The sequence below is a fragment of the Phyllostomus hastatus genome, unplaced genomic scaffold, assembly GCF_019186645.2.
Source record: "Phyllostomus hastatus isolate PE091 unplaced genomic scaffold, TTU_PhHast_1.1 phas_contig_118, whole genome shotgun sequence".
NCBI classification, from domain to species: Eukaryota; Metazoa; Chordata; class Mammalia; order Chiroptera; family Phyllostomidae; genus Phyllostomus; species Phyllostomus hastatus.
The window spans coordinates 6962297-6981330 of record NW_025333543.1 but is presented as its reverse complement, the minus strand read 5'-3'; the positions used below and the strand labels follow the sequence as shown (position 1 = coordinate 6981330).

Genomic DNA, 19034 nt, shown 5'->3' with positions numbered 1-19034 from the left:
TGGAGCTGGGTTTCCTCTATGTTAGGAATATATTAGCCTCTAGCTATAATTTAATTGGAGAACAACAGATCATCTTTTCTAACCCAGTCTCTTGCAAGCAAAGAATACTAAAGCCCAGAGGGGTTAAGTGGTTTGACAAGTGATAAAATAATGACTAGAATACAGTTCTCTTATGTTGCTTCAGTCATTTTTTTACTTCAAATAATAATAAAATAGGCAAAATGGATCAAGACTTTAATTATTTATAGCCTTTCACTAGAAATACCAAAATATTTATCCTTAAACATGTTGTTTTTAGACAATTAGAATTTTTTATCTAAAAGATAGTCTGAATGCAAATATGAACAAACACAAAGTAATAAAATAGCATAGTTCTTGTTTAGGTATAATATGAATTCTCATAGATCATGTTCATCTAAGTAATAATACGTGTCTACTGAAATTTTTCTTTTTCAACAAGATTTTATCTCTAGCCAAACCCATACACACGTTCACACTCATACAAGTTACTAATCTTGCAATTGTGTTTTGTACAATAATTAAGCAAACCCAGCATGAAATTAAATGGAAACTTGCTTCAATGAACGACATGTTTACTGCAGCAAAGTTCTTTCATCTGCTTTTTAATTAGTTTCATAAAGGGAGAAAAGCTTTTATCTCTACTTTTCTTTCAATAAAACTAATCTAGTGTGACCTTTTGCTTTCAACAATTACTGTGTTGGCCATTTGAAAGATTCCATTTGGTTTTTTCTTGGTGAAAACAAAAGTTTATTTGCAAATATTTTTATGCCCAGATAAACTCTTATTTTTCTATCCCTGTGTCTCTAGTGGAAGGATTAGAGATAGAATGTTCTTAATCTATCCTTCCAAGCACAGTCTTATAGGAAGAAAACTTCTTTTTCTATAAATTATATACAATTTTTCAATATCCTACAACATTGCTTGACCAAGAAAAAAACATGATTTAACATCATCTCAGCCTTTCAGTGCTGTTCCCAACATGCCCCAAAGGGTCTCTGGAAACAGACACAAAACACTTTCTTTTCTTGCTTATATATAGAACGACCCCTTTCTCTGACGAGTGTGTAGCACTTGTCAGTCACAGAGTGGCAATCTGGCGGGAGGAGGGCAGGTTTAGGGGCCTGTTTTGGTATCACGATTCAGTCATTTCCCAAACTTCATTTTCCTTAAGTATAAGATGAAATCTAAGGTATAAGAGAATATTTATGTGACAGCACTTTAACCCTTTACCAGTCTCTGGAGTTGATCACATTAAAACCTGCACCTCTCTTAGGACAGAATCTAAGAAAGCAAAGCATTAGAAAAGAAAAGCCCTCTTCTGGACAAGCAGCAGACACTTTATAATCAAAAGAAGGATACTGTTTTATTTCATGTTTTGCCTGTCCAATTACCATTCAAAACATGAGTGTGAAGTATGTTTGTATTCCATCAGTGAAAGCACTGTGGGGAGAATCATGTGTTTAGAGTGAGATTTACTCCTTATTGCCAGGAAGAGTTCATGCTCCACAAGCAGCCATGCATATAAGAATTCCTTGGCTGAAAAGCGATTATGATAGTTTCCCACCCTAGTTGTGAGAATTACCTCAGGCAGTAGTCAGTCCAATGACTACACCATGGAGAAGAGGGTCAGCCAAGTTTGGAGCCAGGGAATGTAATAGAGACCAAGGGCCGGTCACTCCTCAGAACAGATGAGAAACCCCATTGATGCTGGGAGACTTATGAGCAAGGTTCAGTCAGCTAGCAGCATGGTGGACAGTGGTCATTACAAGTAGACATCTCTTTGGGAGTAGACATTAGGGCACAGTGTTTATGTCAAAGTCAGCTCACCTTTATGTGGCATTTTAGTTAACACAGTACTTTGACATATATTATTTCATCTGAGATACATATGGACCTGTGAGGTTTGGGAAATCAGTGCTCATTATCTCAATTTACAGATAAGTAAACATAGGTTTAAAAAGATTAGGTGATTTGTCTTGGGTCACCTAGGGTTGGGAGAGGATGTCAAACAGCAGAACTGGGTCTCATACTCAAGTGTCTTGATTCCAAATTTGGTCTTCCACTAAATTACAATGCTTTTCATTTTAACTTTCATTTCATGTGTACCAAAATACCTTTTATAATGGGCTTGTCTCTCATGTGGTATGTAGATGTCTACGTAGTTTTCTAAGTGGCATAGCTCTAAACTCTTTCAAATATCTAAAAATCAATTCTTATTAAATATCTAAAAATCAATTCTTATTATATGACTTTTTGTGTATGAGCATATTTTATGGAACTAGAGAAGTACAGTATTTAATGATGGAACAAGGACTGCCTGACACTGGCCTGAGGGTTTATGTTTTTCTGGAGCACTTTTATATATGTTTAGAGAGATACTTCAGAAGTCCAGTCTGGTGAAGTCCTCTAAAGGAGGAAGCAGGAGGCAGTTAGGTCAGCTAAGGCAGGGAGCAGAGACTTGGGCTATGACATAGCAAGCACAAGAACAAAGGTTGGGAAGTCAGGAAGGCCTGTGTCAGTGTCTGGGCATCAGAAGGGAGAGTAGCTCTGACCGGTGTGGCTCAGTTGGTTGGGCATTGTGCTGCAAAGCAAAAGGCTGCCAGTTCAATTCCAGGCCAGGGTACATGTCTAGGCTGAGGGTTCAGTCACCAGTGATGGCATATACGACAGGCCAACCAGTCAATATTTCTTACATCGACGTTCTTCTCCCTCTTTTTCTCCTTCCCTTCCCCTCTCTTTAAAAATAAAAATTAAAAATTAAATTGAACATATAGAAAGTAGCATAGTTCTGATCTAAACCAGTCTGTCTGCCTCCCAGAGCCAGCCAGAGATTTCTTCCTCTCCCTTCTGACAATTTTACCTGCAACTATAGGCCCAATCCCAACCACAACCACTGTGAGGCCAGTTCTATCTCCAGGCAGGATGGGGATGAAGAATTCTTTTCTTAGAGGTTATTTGGCTCATTATCAAGATCTGTTCTTATTGATGGTACTCATAAACTAGCATTTCCCAGTACTTTACACATTAATATGCATTCTGTTAAAAAAAAAATTTAGGGCACATAGACAGTTACCTGTGAAGAAACCAGTTTAATTTTTGTTCACCAAGCTTTCCTCAAATGACCTGGGAACTTTTTCTCCAAATGCCTATTAACAGTCTGTGCTCTCAGTTTCGAAGCTTTCTGTGAAGGTTCTTGGACCTGCTTCCTAAGCTGAGGGACTCATATCCTCTGGATAAATTATAAATCTGACCCCCAACCACCACCATCAACTCACTAGTGCTCTGCTGCCAAACTCCCTGGACTGTTTGTTGCCTGGCTGAGTCCTGCTACCAACCAGCACCTTAAGGCCTTAGCTGACTTTCTCAGACTCCATTTTGTGGCCACCATGATATATGAAAACTTTTAAGACCCCTTCTATTATAATGCTATTTTTAAAATCCTATCCAATTCCACTCCCTTCTTCTGTCTCTTATAACCAGCTCAGACATGGGTCCCTGGGCCTGAATCCTAGATAGAAATATGTGTATGTGTAACACCTGGCCAGAGTTGGAGAGAAAGGGGAACAAGGAGCATCCTAATGTTATACATTGGGAGTAGTTTTCACTTTAGAAAGTTATTCATTTTAACATTACAGTGAGAGGAAGAAACGCTTATTAATCTTTATAATCTTAGTAAAAAGAATATGTCTAACACACAATAGATGGTAAGGAGATTTTGTATCAAATGGAATTTTATTTGCTTCATGACCAAGTCCTTTCTTGAACCTTATTTCTCAATGTATAAAGCAGGAATAACAATAATACTTACCTTAGGAAGATGTCTTTGCAGGATAAAATGAGGTAATTATACCTCTAAATTGCTATGTGTGTATAGGGGATTTAAGACCAGAAAGTTTCTTCTATGTTCCTTTATTTACAAATTCATATATTGCCATTTCAATGACTAAAAACCCACCTAATTGTGTAAATATGTTCTTGTATTTAATAATACTTAATATTAAATAATGAAAAGTAGCCCTGGCTGCTGTGGTTTAGTGGATTGAGCACTGGCCTGCAAACCAAAGGGTCACCGGTTTGATTCCCAGTCGGGGCACATGACTGGGTTGTGGGCCAGGTCCCCAGTTGGGGGCATGTGAGAGGCAACCACACATTGATATTTCTCTCCCTCTCTTTCTCCCTCCATTCCCCTCTCTCTAAAAGTAAATAAATAAAATCTTTTTAAAAAATAATGAAAAAGTATGTAATGTTCTAAACATATACCTTTTCTCCACAGCTCTATAAAGCTATGTTTACTTTAAATGATAAAAGGTAGCCTTAATCTATTTCTGTTTTTCCAGGCCCCTCTGTTACATCATGGTCAGCTACCAGTACTACTTTTGTGATATTTTGGGTTGAAGACTTGGGTTGTAAGATAATTACTGAACATATAAAGCTAATAGTAATATCTTGTGTATGTCACTGTTTTTCATGTGTTCCTTAGTAGGCACAAATGAAAAGGGGTTCCGTTGTGTGGTTGTGTGATCTGTGTTTGTTTTAGAGAAGCCTTTATGCAACAGCTAAAGAGATCCTGAGCCTAAAAGGAGTACTGGAATGTAAATGCAGTATGTTCATCCCTTCCCCCAACTTTTGTTATTATCTAAGCAAGCAAGACACATTTTAGTCATTCCCTCATAAATTAAGTCCTCCAGCTCTTTAATCTTTTTCTTTGTCATTCACTCAGTTCCCTCCAATCCGTGAGTCGTGAGTGCCTTAGCCTTCCTCAGACCTAACCAACAAGTTGTCATTTGAAGCCCCAAAGTGACCTATTAGATTTATGTGCTTCTATGTTGAATTGCCCTGTGTGGCTGACCTTGTTCGCTGGAGTGCACATACATATTATAAGGATAGAGCTTGTCTATATCTGTTTTTTCTTAAACCCCAGATTCATGTTAGAAAGAAGGACTTTTTTCAACTTCTTCTCCCAGACCAATCTATTAAGATCCATATGAGACAATGTATGTAAAAGCAGTTTGCTAAGTGTTAAAGATCATATAAAGCAGAGTATCAGTGCTGCAGTTAACTGGCTACTCTTTGTCTAGAAAAAAAATAATATGTTTTGATATATCTTTCCTCTAAGTAATGGTGTTTTAATAAGTAGCTGTATTCATCAATTGTTGATATGAGAAATTGTTCCTCTTATTTTCACTTCTTTCCCATGCTAATGATTGGTTTCTTCAGCAAAGCATTAATATTTCATAAATCCCTAATGGTAACCTCAGTTAACTAAATATGTTAAATTGTATAATTTTTTAAATCCTCATGTAACCATGTAATTGTTCAAAATAGGTAACCATGTACTCAAATCATAATAAGGGTCACATGGCATCTTATAGGAATTTTCTTAAAAATAAATTTATTTATGTATAGGATTTAACTGTTCAAGAAGGATGAAAAGAAACTGCCCAATTCAAACACAGAAGGAATATATTAACATGAATGAATTAAATGAGAGTCTCAGGAGACGGGACCCAGGCATCAGCATTTTATAAAGCTGTCATTGTGATTCTAAAAGTGGAGCAAGAGCTGAGTTGCACTACCTTAGGCAGTGTTAGATGGCACAACAGCTAACTCTCTAAATTGCTTCCTTTTTGCCAACCATCAAGACCCCCTGAAAATTAATCAGGTTATTGTGGGTAAGAGTTCATTCAATGTAAGCCTGTGAACCAAAACCCTCTCTCCTTTTCTCTGAAATCCATTTCGGTGGAAAGCTATATGATGTGACTCCTGACTACTCCATGCCCTGAAATGGGCATGCTTTCTTTCAGCCATCCAAATTCCCATGAAAATGAATATCATAAACTGAGTATCATGTGCCTTGGCAAACAAAATGGCCTATTATTGCAGTATATTTATATCCCTTCACAATTGTTTGCATTCCTGCAAAATGTGAAGTGCTAACAACCTCTTTTTTTTTTGCCTTCCAGGGAAATGACATTGACCCTGAAGCAGTTAAAGGTGAAGTGTTAAAAGTTGGAAATAAGAGCTGTGAGAATATATACTCACATTCTGAAGCTATTTTATGTACGGTCCCCAATGACCTGCTGAAATTGAACAGTGAGCTAAATATAGAGGTGGGATTCCTGCATTCCTCTCATGATGTAAATAAAGATGCTAGTGTAATTATGTCACTTGCAGGCTTAATATAAATCATTAAAGCTCATTTGTGTGTTGGCTTTGGCTCATCAGCTCAGCCTGGATTCTTTGTTGTTATTTTAGAAATAGTGAGTTTTTTGTTTCACTCTCCTTCCCAAGCTTGAGAGAGTAGATCTCAGAAGCCCTTCCCAGCCACACTCCCTTTGCGTCATGCCACACTCTTGCCAAAATCTCTAGTTCTTAGGAGGGATAAGGACACATCCAAGATTGCCCCTGCCCTTACCTCCCACCACCCCAGAAGACCAGAGCCAACATACTACTGCCTTCCACAGACATCTCAAATGCTTGGACCTCATAAGGAAATGAATGTGTATGCATGGGACAAAATAAAATAGAAATTAAACTATTTTACAGGAACTTCAGTACACAGCTAAATGAGATAACCTAGAACCAGAATGAGTGATTTTTTTTGCACTCTTTTTTCTTGAAGAGCTTTATTGAGATTAACTGACATACCATACAATTCACACATTTCAAGTATACAGTTCAATGGTTTGAGGTATATTACAATATTAATATTTTAACTTGTGGTAAAATGTGTATAACAAAATTTGCCATTTTAACCATGTTTTAGTGTACAATTTAGTGGCATTAATTACAGTCACAATGTGCATGCAATCATCATTGTCTAATCCTAAAACTTTTTTATCACCCCAAACAGAACTCTGAAACCATGAAGCAGTTCTGTCACATTTCCTCCTCTTCCCCAGCCCCTGGGAACCTCTAATCTACTTTCTGTCTTTATGTAGGTTTGCCTAATCTAGATATTTCATATGAGTGAAATCATATGATATTTGTCCTTTTATGTCTGGCTTATTTTATTAGCATGTTTTTAAGGTTTATCCATGTTACAGCAAGTATCAGAACTTCATTACTTTTTCAGGCTGAATATTCCATTTTATAAATATACCAGGCTGAAATTTCCATTGTGTAGATATACCACATTTTGTTTATCTGAGAATAAGTACCTTTTAGAGGGCTTCTGAAATCTTCTGAAAAGTCACAAAATGGAAAACTACAAAGAAAATTAGAAAATTTAAGGCTGAATTATGAACTTCGAGTTTGAAATTTAGAAGGACCATAAATCCTAAAAATTATACAATGTTAGATCTAGAAGGGACCTCAAAGATTTCCTCTGTGTATCAAAACTGATATTAAAATATTTTAAGGCTTTGTTATGCCATAATAATGATCATTTACTTTTTATGGTAAGTCGCCTTTTCCCTCTACCCTACCCTGTAGGACAGAATTATTTCCCATTGCCTTTGTTTTTTTGCTATTTATTTATACATCAGTGGGACACATCACATTGCATTATAATGATCTATTTGTGTTTACCTTCCCTTTTATAACTCAGTTTCTCAAGATCAAAGACAGCTTTCTATCCCTAATACCTAGTTACAAGTACAAACAGTTAAATATCGTATTAGGACTTCAGAGATCAGTAGACCCTAATTGCTAAAACACAGAAGCGGAATTGAGGAATGTCTTATTACTCTGAAGGCAATCATGCCACTTACAGAAGAGTCATAACTGGTGGTATTTGTGATTCAACCTGTGTAGTATATTTTGTAGTGATCTAAAATAGCCAGCTAAATTCTGGCTTTTCTTTGTCATTTTTAGTGGAAGCAAGCAGTTTCTTCAACTGTCCTTGGAAAAGTAATAGTTCAACCAGATCAGCATTTCACAGGATTGATTGTCGGTGTTGCCACAATATCTGTAATATTCTTATTATTACTTGGGCTTTTCCTGAGGCTGAAAAGGAGAAAGCAAATTAAAGGTACATTTTTAATTGTTTGTTTTAAGGTGTTACCTTAAGAATACAGTCATTACAGTTTAAATTTGTAGATTCATGTGCACTATTGTATGTGCAATCCATAAAACCCATGAATTCTTGTCACTCAGTCAAGGTCGGCTGAGACCCATGATAGCCAAGTCTTTAATGAGTTCTTTCTCTCTCTCTCTCTGTTTTAAGATCTGGGCAGTGAATTAGTTCGCTATGATGCAAGAGTACACACTCCTCATTTGGATAGGCTTATAAGTGCCCGAAGTGTAAGCCCAACTACAGAAATGGTTTCAAATGAATCTGTAGACTACCGAGCTACTTTTCCAGAAGGTATAGTTCAGTTTATTTTTCTGAGAAATACCTATATATACACCTCAGTGGGTTGTGGCATTATTGTTTATTTTTGGTTTTGCTTTTATATTTTAATAAAAATATAAATGAAGTATTTACCTCTCTTTGGCCAAAGAAGTACTTAATATGACACATAATTACAAGGCTCTTATTTTAAAATGAACTCATTTATATATTATATTAGACTTTTAGAGTCTTTAAGCCCTTTTCTCACAAAAGGTTAATTTTTATTTTTCAATTACTGTTGACTTTCAATATTTTATTAGTTTCAGGTGTACAGCATAGTGGTTAGACATTTATATACCTTACAAAGTGATCCTCCCAGTAAATTTAGTACCCACCTGACATCATACATAGTGATTACAATACTATTGCCTATATTCCCTATGCTGTGCTTTATACCCCCATGACTGTTTTTGTAACTGCCAATTTTTTACCTCAAAAAGATTAATTTTAAAGTAATTTGAGCAAAGGTAAGGTGTTGATCACTTCAGTGCAATGTTAAGAAATTGTGAAGCTCTCTTTAACAATCCAGAAAAAGTTAAAATACAAAGTGTATATTTATCTAAGTATATGTCGATACTGTTACATTTCTTACATCCAAATGTTGATCCTCAAATATTTAAATTACACCTTTAGTACTCCTTTGAAGGATTCTCTGTGAACAGTCAGTAAACAGCCTTTTACCCACAGCATTCCAGGACTTTAATATATTTTGAGTCAGATCCATAAAAACCTTCATTTATGCTATTTAAAAAGGATGGATTCATATCATCTACTTTACAAAACAGTAGGCCTAATAATGGTTAGGTTAACCAGCATATTTCACATTGTTTTATTTAAAATCTCCTGGTAAAAGCAAAATATCCAGATTGTATGTGCTTCGTTATCTTTAGAAGTTACAGGACATGAGTCAAATACAGGGATTTCCCTGTTTGAATATTTACCACTGGACAAATAGAATGAGTCACAAACAGTTGAGGATACTGGAAAACTTAGAAGTTGATCCTCCAAACAAGTGCAAGAGCAGCAAGGCATTTAACATTTTAACTTTTTTTTACATTTACTGCCTCTTATTTTTTGAAATTTATATTAGTTCTGTATAGATACACTTAAATACTGTCTTTGCCCACCTGACTCCATTTGCCACTAAAAAAATCCATGCCCTTAACAACATGGACAAATTAAATCCAGTTTATGGCTTTGACATTTAAGCTTTTATTTCTTACATTCACCTTTAATAGGTCTAATCTAAAATAAGATAATTAAAATTCACAAGTAATTTTTTAAAGGCTTAATCTTCTTTCCAACTTCATTACTCACCAAACCTCTATCATCACTAGTAAGAAGCTTGAGTTCCACCCTTTTTCCTACATTGAACCTGCTCCATGGAGACATGAAAAAGTAAAATAGGCAAAAGAAGGTCATCCAGTGAGAACAAAGAAAATGCAGAAGCCAGCCTCTAATGAAGAGGCAACTATAAAGCTATTCTCTGTCTATCTGCTGGGGGAAGCCTCTTCATCAGGCTTTCATGCAGACCTAGGATTCGCTGTGACGTTACACCAGAATCACACATTAATGATTTCAATGGCTTATGCAATTGTTTGAACTTAACCCCAGGGTCAATAGAATCTTCATGTCAGGGGACGTTTTTCCTGTGTTCTACCAAGAATTTCCCTCAATCTCTACACCCTGAGAATTTAGAACCCTGACCTCTAGGTGCAATGCTCTGGGAAGTGAAGGTGAAGGAACTGAGCTTGAAGAGACTCATTTCCATTCTTATCATTTAGAGAGGATTTGAGGGAACTAGACTCTGGGATCAAAGGAACAGGCAGCCAGCTGGGCCCACTTCTTCTCTCACCCATCCAACATTTCAAGTGCTCCCCTGGTGTTCTAAATTTGTTTTTTATGTAATCACTATCTGTCTCATTTTCGGACAGTGATTACTGTAACTATAGGTGGCCCCAAGCTTTTCTGGAACCACTGATGAGATTTACTGCTCTGGCCAAATTTCTTTGTTATTAACCAAACAGTTCAATGTGGAAAATACTAAAAAAAAATGCTTAAGTTGGGTTAAGAATAGTTACGGTACCATCAACTTTCTTTTTATGTCCCTCTCTCAAATTCTAACTTTCCTCCTTATTTGCAAACAAATGATACTATCTTTTGGTACCAATGGAGAACCCCCACACACACACATAACCCTCCCCCTCTCCCCATGTTATATACTAATACAGTTCCATACCCTGCTTAGTTTATCTTTAGGTCTATTGCTGTGGATGTGATTCCCTCTCGCTAACATGATTGGATTCCCAGTGGAAAAGAGAAAGCAACTGGTGGCTTCTCTGCCCTATATTGGCATTAAGAAATTTATCCTCAACATCGCAATTCCTTACCCCTGATGCGAAAAAGCTTCTTCACCTTGCAATAGAGCACCTCCTTTCCTGAGGCTCTTAAAGGATCTTTGGTTGCAAAGATCAGTTTATAAGGAACACTGGTCCCTTTCCAAGTGCCCTCAACTAAGCAATGGGAATGGTACAGTTACCTAATTCTAATCTGCCTCCTCTAAATGGCAGTAACACTAAATCTGTTGCCATCATCACACAATGGAGAATTTGCCACTAATGTAAAAAGCTTCATTTCTGAAAATGGAGCCATTTTATATTTCTAAACATATATATATATAATAGTTCACTATACAGGAATCCATGTAGATTTTGAGCAATACTAATAAACAGTAGTCACTCAAAAGCCAGAATACTTCTGCTGCTTCCCATTCTTAAAAATATAATACATTAGGCCAATGCACTGGAGGGAAGGAATGCAGCAGGTGGAAAACTTGGGAAGAAAAGAGCTGTCTGTGATCCATCCCTTCCACCGAGAATGTACTTTCTTCTAAGGAACCACAGTTGTGTGGATGTGGGTAGACTTTTTACACTGGGACAAGTTATTCTAGCATTTTTACCTGCACATTCTGATTCAGTCAGGCTCATCAGTCCTTTCAGCAGAACCTACCTTAGGCACTTAACCTTTCATGGCTTAGGTGTGCCAAGACAAAAAAAAAAAAAATGGTCCAAATGGAAGAACAGATCAAAGCCCCAAAACAAATACAACTAAGCAACAAAGAGCTAGCCAACCTAAGTCTTCATAATTAATTCAATTCACTACCCCTGTTGCAGTCTCTACTAAGTGAGGTTTTGCTGTTGTTTTCTAATAATTTTACTTTATCTTGCAGAGCAGTTTCCTAACTCATCTCAGAATGGGTCATGCAGACAAATGCAGTATCCTCTGATGGACCTGTCCCCAATCCTGACTGGTGGGGACTCTGATATATCCAGTCCATTACTGCAAAATACCGTCCACATTGACCTCAGTGCTCTAAATCCAGAGCTGGTTCAGGCAGTCCAGCACGTAGTGATTGGGCCTAGTAGCCTGATTGTGCATTTCAATGAAGTCATAGGAAGAGGTAAGTGTTTCCGCTCAGCTTTTTGTTAAATACGATTTTCCAGTAAGTATTTTATCTTCTGCCATTGCAGATTAGGAATTTAGACAATGGTGAAAGCAACTGACAGAGCAGTGATAACAAGTGCTCTTGATTTCAGTTCTGCAGGACAACGGCTTGCAAATAACATCCATGGGGACATGCACTAGCCTTGGAGGCAATTTAATAATCTCCAAACAATCTAAAAATAAATCACACTTCTTCCTCACCTTTTCATAATGACAACCATGATTTCTTGAAAGGTGTCACTTACTTCCTTCCAAAACATCATTCTTTTATGTTCCAATTTTTGTATTCATACCTCCTTTCAGTCTTTCTTTACTCTGAGAACAGCGACTACCTATGAAGCCCTGGTTTGTAGCAGTTTGTACACTGCTAGAAAGCATCAGAAGACAGGGAATCTGTAACAACATTCTTCTGATCTGAAACAACATGTATCATATCTACAGTGCATTCCAATTTCTTTATACAAAGAGGAATGAATATTTGTTATAAGCCAGACAGAGCAGCAATAACAGCTAACACACAATATTGAAGGAAATATTTATCAGGAAAAGAAACCAGCCAGAAGCCAGGAAATGAACTCCACTCTTCTGCCCTTTCTTCTAAAAAGCTTTTACCTTTAATACTGAATGGCTTCTGATCCCTTTTATTCAGCATGTACTGCAAAAGGTAGCACAAGCATCTGCCAGCATGATGCAGATTGCAGAAGAAGCTAATGTGATGATTTGCCTTATGTGAACACAGGGCCTTTCCATTTTCCTGGGAGAGCACCCACACATTCCTCTATCATATACTCCAGATTTTAATGCTTAACCTGCTCCTCCTCCCTAATAGCAACTTCACATTTAATAAACATGTTTCACATCAGAGTAATTTATAGTTCTGTTACCAGCCTATAAATTCCAGTAATTGCACCAGTTTGAGTGTGTGGCCTCATTAATTATGTTTTAATTCTATGCATTATAAAATTAGAATTATTTACTTTTATTATGAAAGTACTAAATGGCAATTATTTCTCTTAAGCAGTAATAATCATTAATGATTCTATAAACATTAACTATTATTTATATGTTTTCCCCAGTAAAATGTGAGCCCTTGAGATCATAGGGTTTTTTAAATCCATCTTTTCATTATAAGAAGGCAGACTAATGACTGACACTCACACATGAGGCATCCAGGAAGCCTTGGCTGGTTAAGGAATTAGTTAATGAGTGACTTACATGGCTATCAGACATTTGGCACCTCTGGGGAAAATTACTGCCACTGGATGAAAGGCTGTTATTGGGAAAGTGATGTGGCTAAAGCCAGAGAGAACTGGATGGAATGACTCAGAGTGAATTTGCTTCATTTGGGTTATTTCCTTTCACTTTTGGCCAACCTGGATTACATATTAACTGGTGACTAATGGGGGAAATCCTTATTCTATAATGCTAATCTTACTTCTAATGGTCACATTTTTATTTCATTTCAGTTTATTGGAATGTAGGGAGCTTTATTTTAATGTATTCATATAGGCAAAACTCTGTGTTCATATTTATAATACATTATTTTATCCTTAAAAAAAATAAAAATTTTTGAGGTAAATGTAACTCCTCTTTTCACTGGTTTCACTTTGATTATTTTATTATATTTAGCCTTTAATGATAGTTATATCAGTTTATTCTTATATTTTTACCAATTATTGTATTATTTTCCATATGAACAACTGTAAACCTACTTTTGCCCCACCCTGTATTCACAAACACACTCACAGAGTGTTATTATTATTAATCAAAAGCAGAAGAAACAATGTACTTTTTGTCATGTGGAAAAAAGGAAATGAAGATCATGAAGGGCTTAGTAAGTAATTATTACACAATTTAAAGTAATGCAGTACTAACCAAGTACCCTCTTTCATGTAGGTCATTTTGGCTGCGTATATCATGGGACTTTGTTGGACAATGATGACAAGAAAATTCATTGTGCTGTGAAATCCTTGAATAGTAAGTTATATTTTATTTAACAGTAGAGTTCAATTTTGCGGTTTGCAAACTAATAGTTTATAATAAACTGTTGATTTACGCTTCCCCTTGTGGAAAATCAGCTACTGCTGGAATTATGGACTTATTCCTGAAAATTTGCTGTAAATTCTTATTGAGATATTTCCTCAAAAATTATCCCTCAGGGCCCTCATAAGTTAGAGTGTAAGATAAATGAGGTTCTTGAATGAGCTGAGTATCATTTAACTATGTTTGGTTTATAATACTTGTTTTGCAAGTGACATTTATGGAAACTATTGGAAGCATGTTGGCAAATACAGTAGTAATGACTCATTTTACCCACAGGCATTATTATTATTATTTTTCAACCACAACTACCACTAAAAAGATAAAAAATAAAATAAGACAAACAGGATAAAAATATGTTGGCATAAAACTGAAAAATTGTAAATGTGACAATACCTCATTTATCCACATTTGTGGGGAATGAGGTATTCCACATAAATGAACTTTCTAAACAAGTAAAATTTACCTCCCTTTTTTTAATGTTAGGAAATTTTCTTTTAATTTTAGCAGTTATTGAGAAACTTTTAAAAATGGAATGCATACTCTGTTTAAAAAATAAGCAATACTTTCAAACAAAAACTAAGACTTTACTGATGACCATAATTAGGGCAAAAATTACTATGTTGTACAACCCAATGTACTCCTCATACTAACCTTTCCCTGGCTCCACCTTTGCTGACAGGCCTCACATGTAAAGTGCATGTGCACTTTTCTAAATTTCCAATTTTTTGCTCATTATTTGGAGCGTGCTATAAAATGGTAACAATCTATATTACAAATTTATATTGAAATAATAAAATTTAAATGCACAAGTGAAAGGTTTTTCTTCAAGATACAGTATTGTCAGAACTATTTTAGCCTTTTTTACACATAAATCTCTGAGCTACATGGTTGATTCTGTTGGAAGTCTGATCACAAGGTAATTAAAGAGATAGTTCATATAAAATCTAACTATATACTGTGATGGATTAAGTATGATTTTCAGTAAATTTGCCTCACAAGAGAACACCATAGCCAATTGTACTAAGAACAATCCTAACACCAAGAATTCTTTCTCTGTCCCTGGTGTGCATCGATCTCTATGGACTTCCCAGTTTTAGAATGCCTTGCATTTGTAAAAAAATATCATCACTGACACTGATATTAGATTAATAAGTTAAAAGTTGTTAACCCTTCATTAATGTTGACCAGTATCAAGCCCTCAGGATCTCTATCTAGAAATGATAAGAAACCAGAAAAAATTTACTTAGATACATGACAATGATTGGTCTTCAAATTCTCCCAGTCCAGAGGTCAGAAACTATGGCCTGCCACCTGTTTTCCAAAATAAAGTTTATTGAGACTTAGCCACTCATGGTCTGTGGCTGCTTTTGCATTATGATGGCAGAGTTGAGTATTTGAAACCATATGACCCACAAAGCCAAAAAATATTTACTGTCTGGCTCTACAAAAAAATCACCAACCCCTGCCCTAAACTGGTACTACAGAAATCGACAGGCCTGCTTTATTCTCCATGTTTTGTGTGAGACAAACTGGTTGCTAGGCATTATTATACTTACAAAAATGGGTGTAGGCGATAACCTGAAGACACAGTGCAGGGCAACATCATCCACTCAGATATGCTGTGAAAAAGCACTCCAAGGATGAGGCATTGGAACAAGATGGAGCCCTATGATTTTATATGCCATTGCTTTCCCTGTCTGCACATTCATTGTTCTGTAATGAAATCAATGTCTCCACCACTGGATTTCTCAGGAATCACTGACCTAGGAGAAGTTTCCCAATTTCTGACTGAGGGAATCATCATGAAAGATTTTAGTCATCCCAATGTTCTGTCACTCTTGGGAATCTGCCTTCGAAGTGAGGGGTCTCCACTGGTGGTTCTACCATACATGAAACATGGAGATCTTCGAAATTTCATTAGAAATGAGACTCATGTAAGTATATTACCAAGCTTACTAACTGATGAACTAGCTGTAAGCCAGCCAGCCTTCTAAAATGTGCCTGTTTTGAACCATTTTAAAAGCTTTTTGGGAAAAAAAAAAGCACATATAAAATATTGGCACCATTCAAATGTACAGAAGTTGATTCAGTTCACTTGTACCTGAAAATTTTCTATCCTGGAGGGAAGATAGTGATACCTAGACAGGTTTCCCCAGGGGCAGTGATTCTTCCCTGCGAACAGCCTTCTTCTACCATCCCACTGATAGGTCCATTTAGTACTCTTGGAGGCCTTACTATGTGCCAGAAACAGCACAGCACAGGAGACATAGAAGCATAATTAGCCACAGTCCACATGGAATGTTAGCTCTAGAAGGAAAGGTATTAGAGAACTAATTACAAATAAGTCCCCTGCTATTCTTCGAACTTGCCAACCACTCTCCTATCTTAGGACCTTTGCATTTGCTATTTCTACTGCCTGCACAATTTTTCTCCAAAAATATCCATAAGTCTCAAGTTCAGCTTTATGCCCTGATATCTTCACAATGAGGGTTTCCTGGCCTGTCTAAAATGGCAATTGACCCACCCCCCTCTCCTGCTTTCCATCTGCCCCTTCTCACCTGCTTTACTTTTCTCCCTCACACTTACCATCCTCTTGTACACTAGGGCTGAGTCAATGAGCCACATGTGAAATGTGGCTACTCCAAATTGAGATGTGCTCTAGGTGTAGAATACACCCAAGGTTTTGAATATTTAACATAAAAAGGTAAAATACCAATCATTCCTTATGTTGGTTACATATTGAAATGATAATATTTTGGATAAGTTGGATTGAAAACTATATTATGAAAATTAATTTTACCTGCTTCTTTTTACTTTTTTAATGTGACTGTTAGAAAATGTTAATTTACATTTCTGGCTTGCATTATTATTTCTATTGAACAGTGCTATGCTAGATGATAAATTAATAATGACTGTATATACACACACACTTATAATATTGTGTATGTACACAGACACAAACATCCCATTAAAATGCAAACCCCTAAGGGTTGGGATTTTTGTGTATATGTTCTCTGCTGTAGCTCTAACACCTAAAATAGTGTTTGACCCATTAACACTCAATGAATATTTGTTGAATAAGTGAGCTCAAAGTTACAAAAGAGATTTTTAGGTCCCTAAATCAGAGTTTTATTGTGACATTTATGATAGGATCTAAAGGGTGGGCAACTGATGGCCAGATAAGAACCAGAGAGGAAAAAGGAAGGAATTCCCAAAACTGAAAACACAGGTGGCATCAAGCTCCTTAGCCCCTGTACCAAGGTCCTTTGGGAATTAATGGAGTTCTTGATCAACAACTTCATAAACATGGGGTCTGTTTCTCAGAAGAAATAAGTTCTAGGATGGCGTGGTAAAGTAATATTTGTGTTCAGCAAAAAGAACAAAAGACCCCCTGACAATAAATGTTTGTAGATGGGGTGACTTTATCTTACAAAGAACAAAGCTGCCCTGACAGATGCCACTTTTCCATGTTTACTCTTGTCATTATCCTAATAAGTTCATCTGATTGGATGTGCTGCCTACTCCAGGATATTATGCCCTCAGGGCTAAAGCATGATAGAGATTTCTTATTGTAAGTATATGGCCCTTTAAAACCCAAGGAGTCCATACTAATGACAACCACTAACCTAGGTATGTCTTCTACAGTGACATCTATATGATTTCAGATATAGTTCTTATAGTCACTGGAGACATTCCCACTGTCCATCCAGTTTTGTGGGCAGAGTGCCTAGAGAATGAGGGTCCAGGCCACTGGAGTTGTGAGCTGAAGCTTCAGTACCTATATATAGGAGGGGTTCTGATGTGATTGATTTCACTACAGTGTGGGCTTTGGAGCCTAAAAGATTTAGATTAAAACCGTAACTCCACTACTTACCATCTGAGTCATTTGGGGCTGATTTCTTTCTTTGTGAACTTCCTGTATTAACCATGTATTTCTGACTTCTGAGGCCTTGCTGACCCTGGAGGGACTACCCAAGCATAATAAACAACTCACCTTCAAAGAGCAGGCAAACCAGCCAATCCAGAGCCTAAACCCCAACCACCTCCTTTAAAGGGCTCTCTCACTGTGTGTCACTGTCTCCCTGCCCTAATCACTGAAGGGCCAGATACCAGACAACTAGAGCCAGCACCTACATCCAAAAGCCCAACTGCTGAAATTACTAAACTAGCCAATTCTAAACCCGCTTACGCTGCCTTGCCTGTTTCTTCCCACAGAAGCCACAATCAGCCTCCCTCTCCCTCTGTCTCCTGTGCTTCCTTGTGTGGGCCTCTTCTGTGGGTTCTAACAAACTGTTCTCAGTGGCAATTGTCTCCCATCCATTGGCTTCACCATCCCTGAATAATAACAAAACCTACATTTTAAAATGCCTCCAGTTCCCCACTTGAAAAATGGAGCCCCTATTACCAACCTGCCTCACAGAAGTGTAGGAGAATTAGCCAAAATTTATAAAGCCATCTAGCCTGGTGCTTTCCAAACAGTAGGAGGTACTTAATAAATAGTTGCTATTATTAACTAGGCACAAAGTTACCATTTGAAACAAGATAATTCTTACAAACATTTCAGAATTCTGAGATCACAGCTAGAATAGTAGATACCTAGTTTATATGTTTCCAATTCTCTTTGATTGCAGAACCCAACTGTGAAAGATCTTATTGGCTTTGGTCTTCAAGTAGCCAAAGGCATGAAATATCTTGCAAGCAAAAAGTTTGTTCACAGAGACTTGGCAGCAAGAAACTGTATGTAAGTATAAGAATCTCTGTGCCCACAGTCCAAATTAAGTGACAAAGAGGAATCTGTTTTCACTGTTTTAGGATACTGAGAAAGTTTTCTCTTTTTATGCAAAAATCCTTTATTTCCCTCATGGTTTTAAATCCTTACGAAAGCACTGGAGGTGTAGGCGGAGCTTTCAGTCTCTTATCAAATGGAGAATTTAAAAGGGATTGTCCAGAGGGGGTCTTAACAGCTGTTGTATGCGTTTGCCTTTTTTTTCCTTCCTAAAAGTAGACCTCAGTGTTGGTGGTTTCACGCTGCATTAGTGTAGGGAGGTAGAATTTGATCTTCAGCCTTTTACAGTGAAGAGGAGAGGGCTGGTAACACAAATACCAACATATTGTCACTTCCCAAGAGTGG

General features: G+C 36.9%; 1 protein-coding gene across 7 annotated transcripts in view; it reads left to right on the top strand.

Annotated features, from left to right (window-relative positions):
• MET (MET proto-oncogene, receptor tyrosine kinase) overlaps positions 1-19034 on the top strand; it is a 138265-nt gene that overhangs the window by 105753 nt on the left and 13478 nt on the right. For all 7 annotated transcript variants that reach the window (XM_045847554.1, XM_045847530.1, XM_045847550.1 and 4 more), the window contains 7 exons: positions 5985-6131; positions 7837-7993; positions 8189-8329; positions 11586-11816; positions 13757-13837; positions 15656-15837; positions 18535-18644. In XM_045847554.1, the coding sequence (XP_045703510.1) occupies positions 5985-6131; positions 7837-7993; positions 8189-8329; positions 11586-11816; positions 13757-13837; positions 15656-15837; positions 18535-18644 (1049 nt within the window). The remainder of the gene's footprint in view (positions 1-5984; positions 6132-7836; positions 7994-8188; positions 8330-11585; positions 11817-13756; positions 13838-15655; positions 15838-18534; positions 18645-19034) is intronic.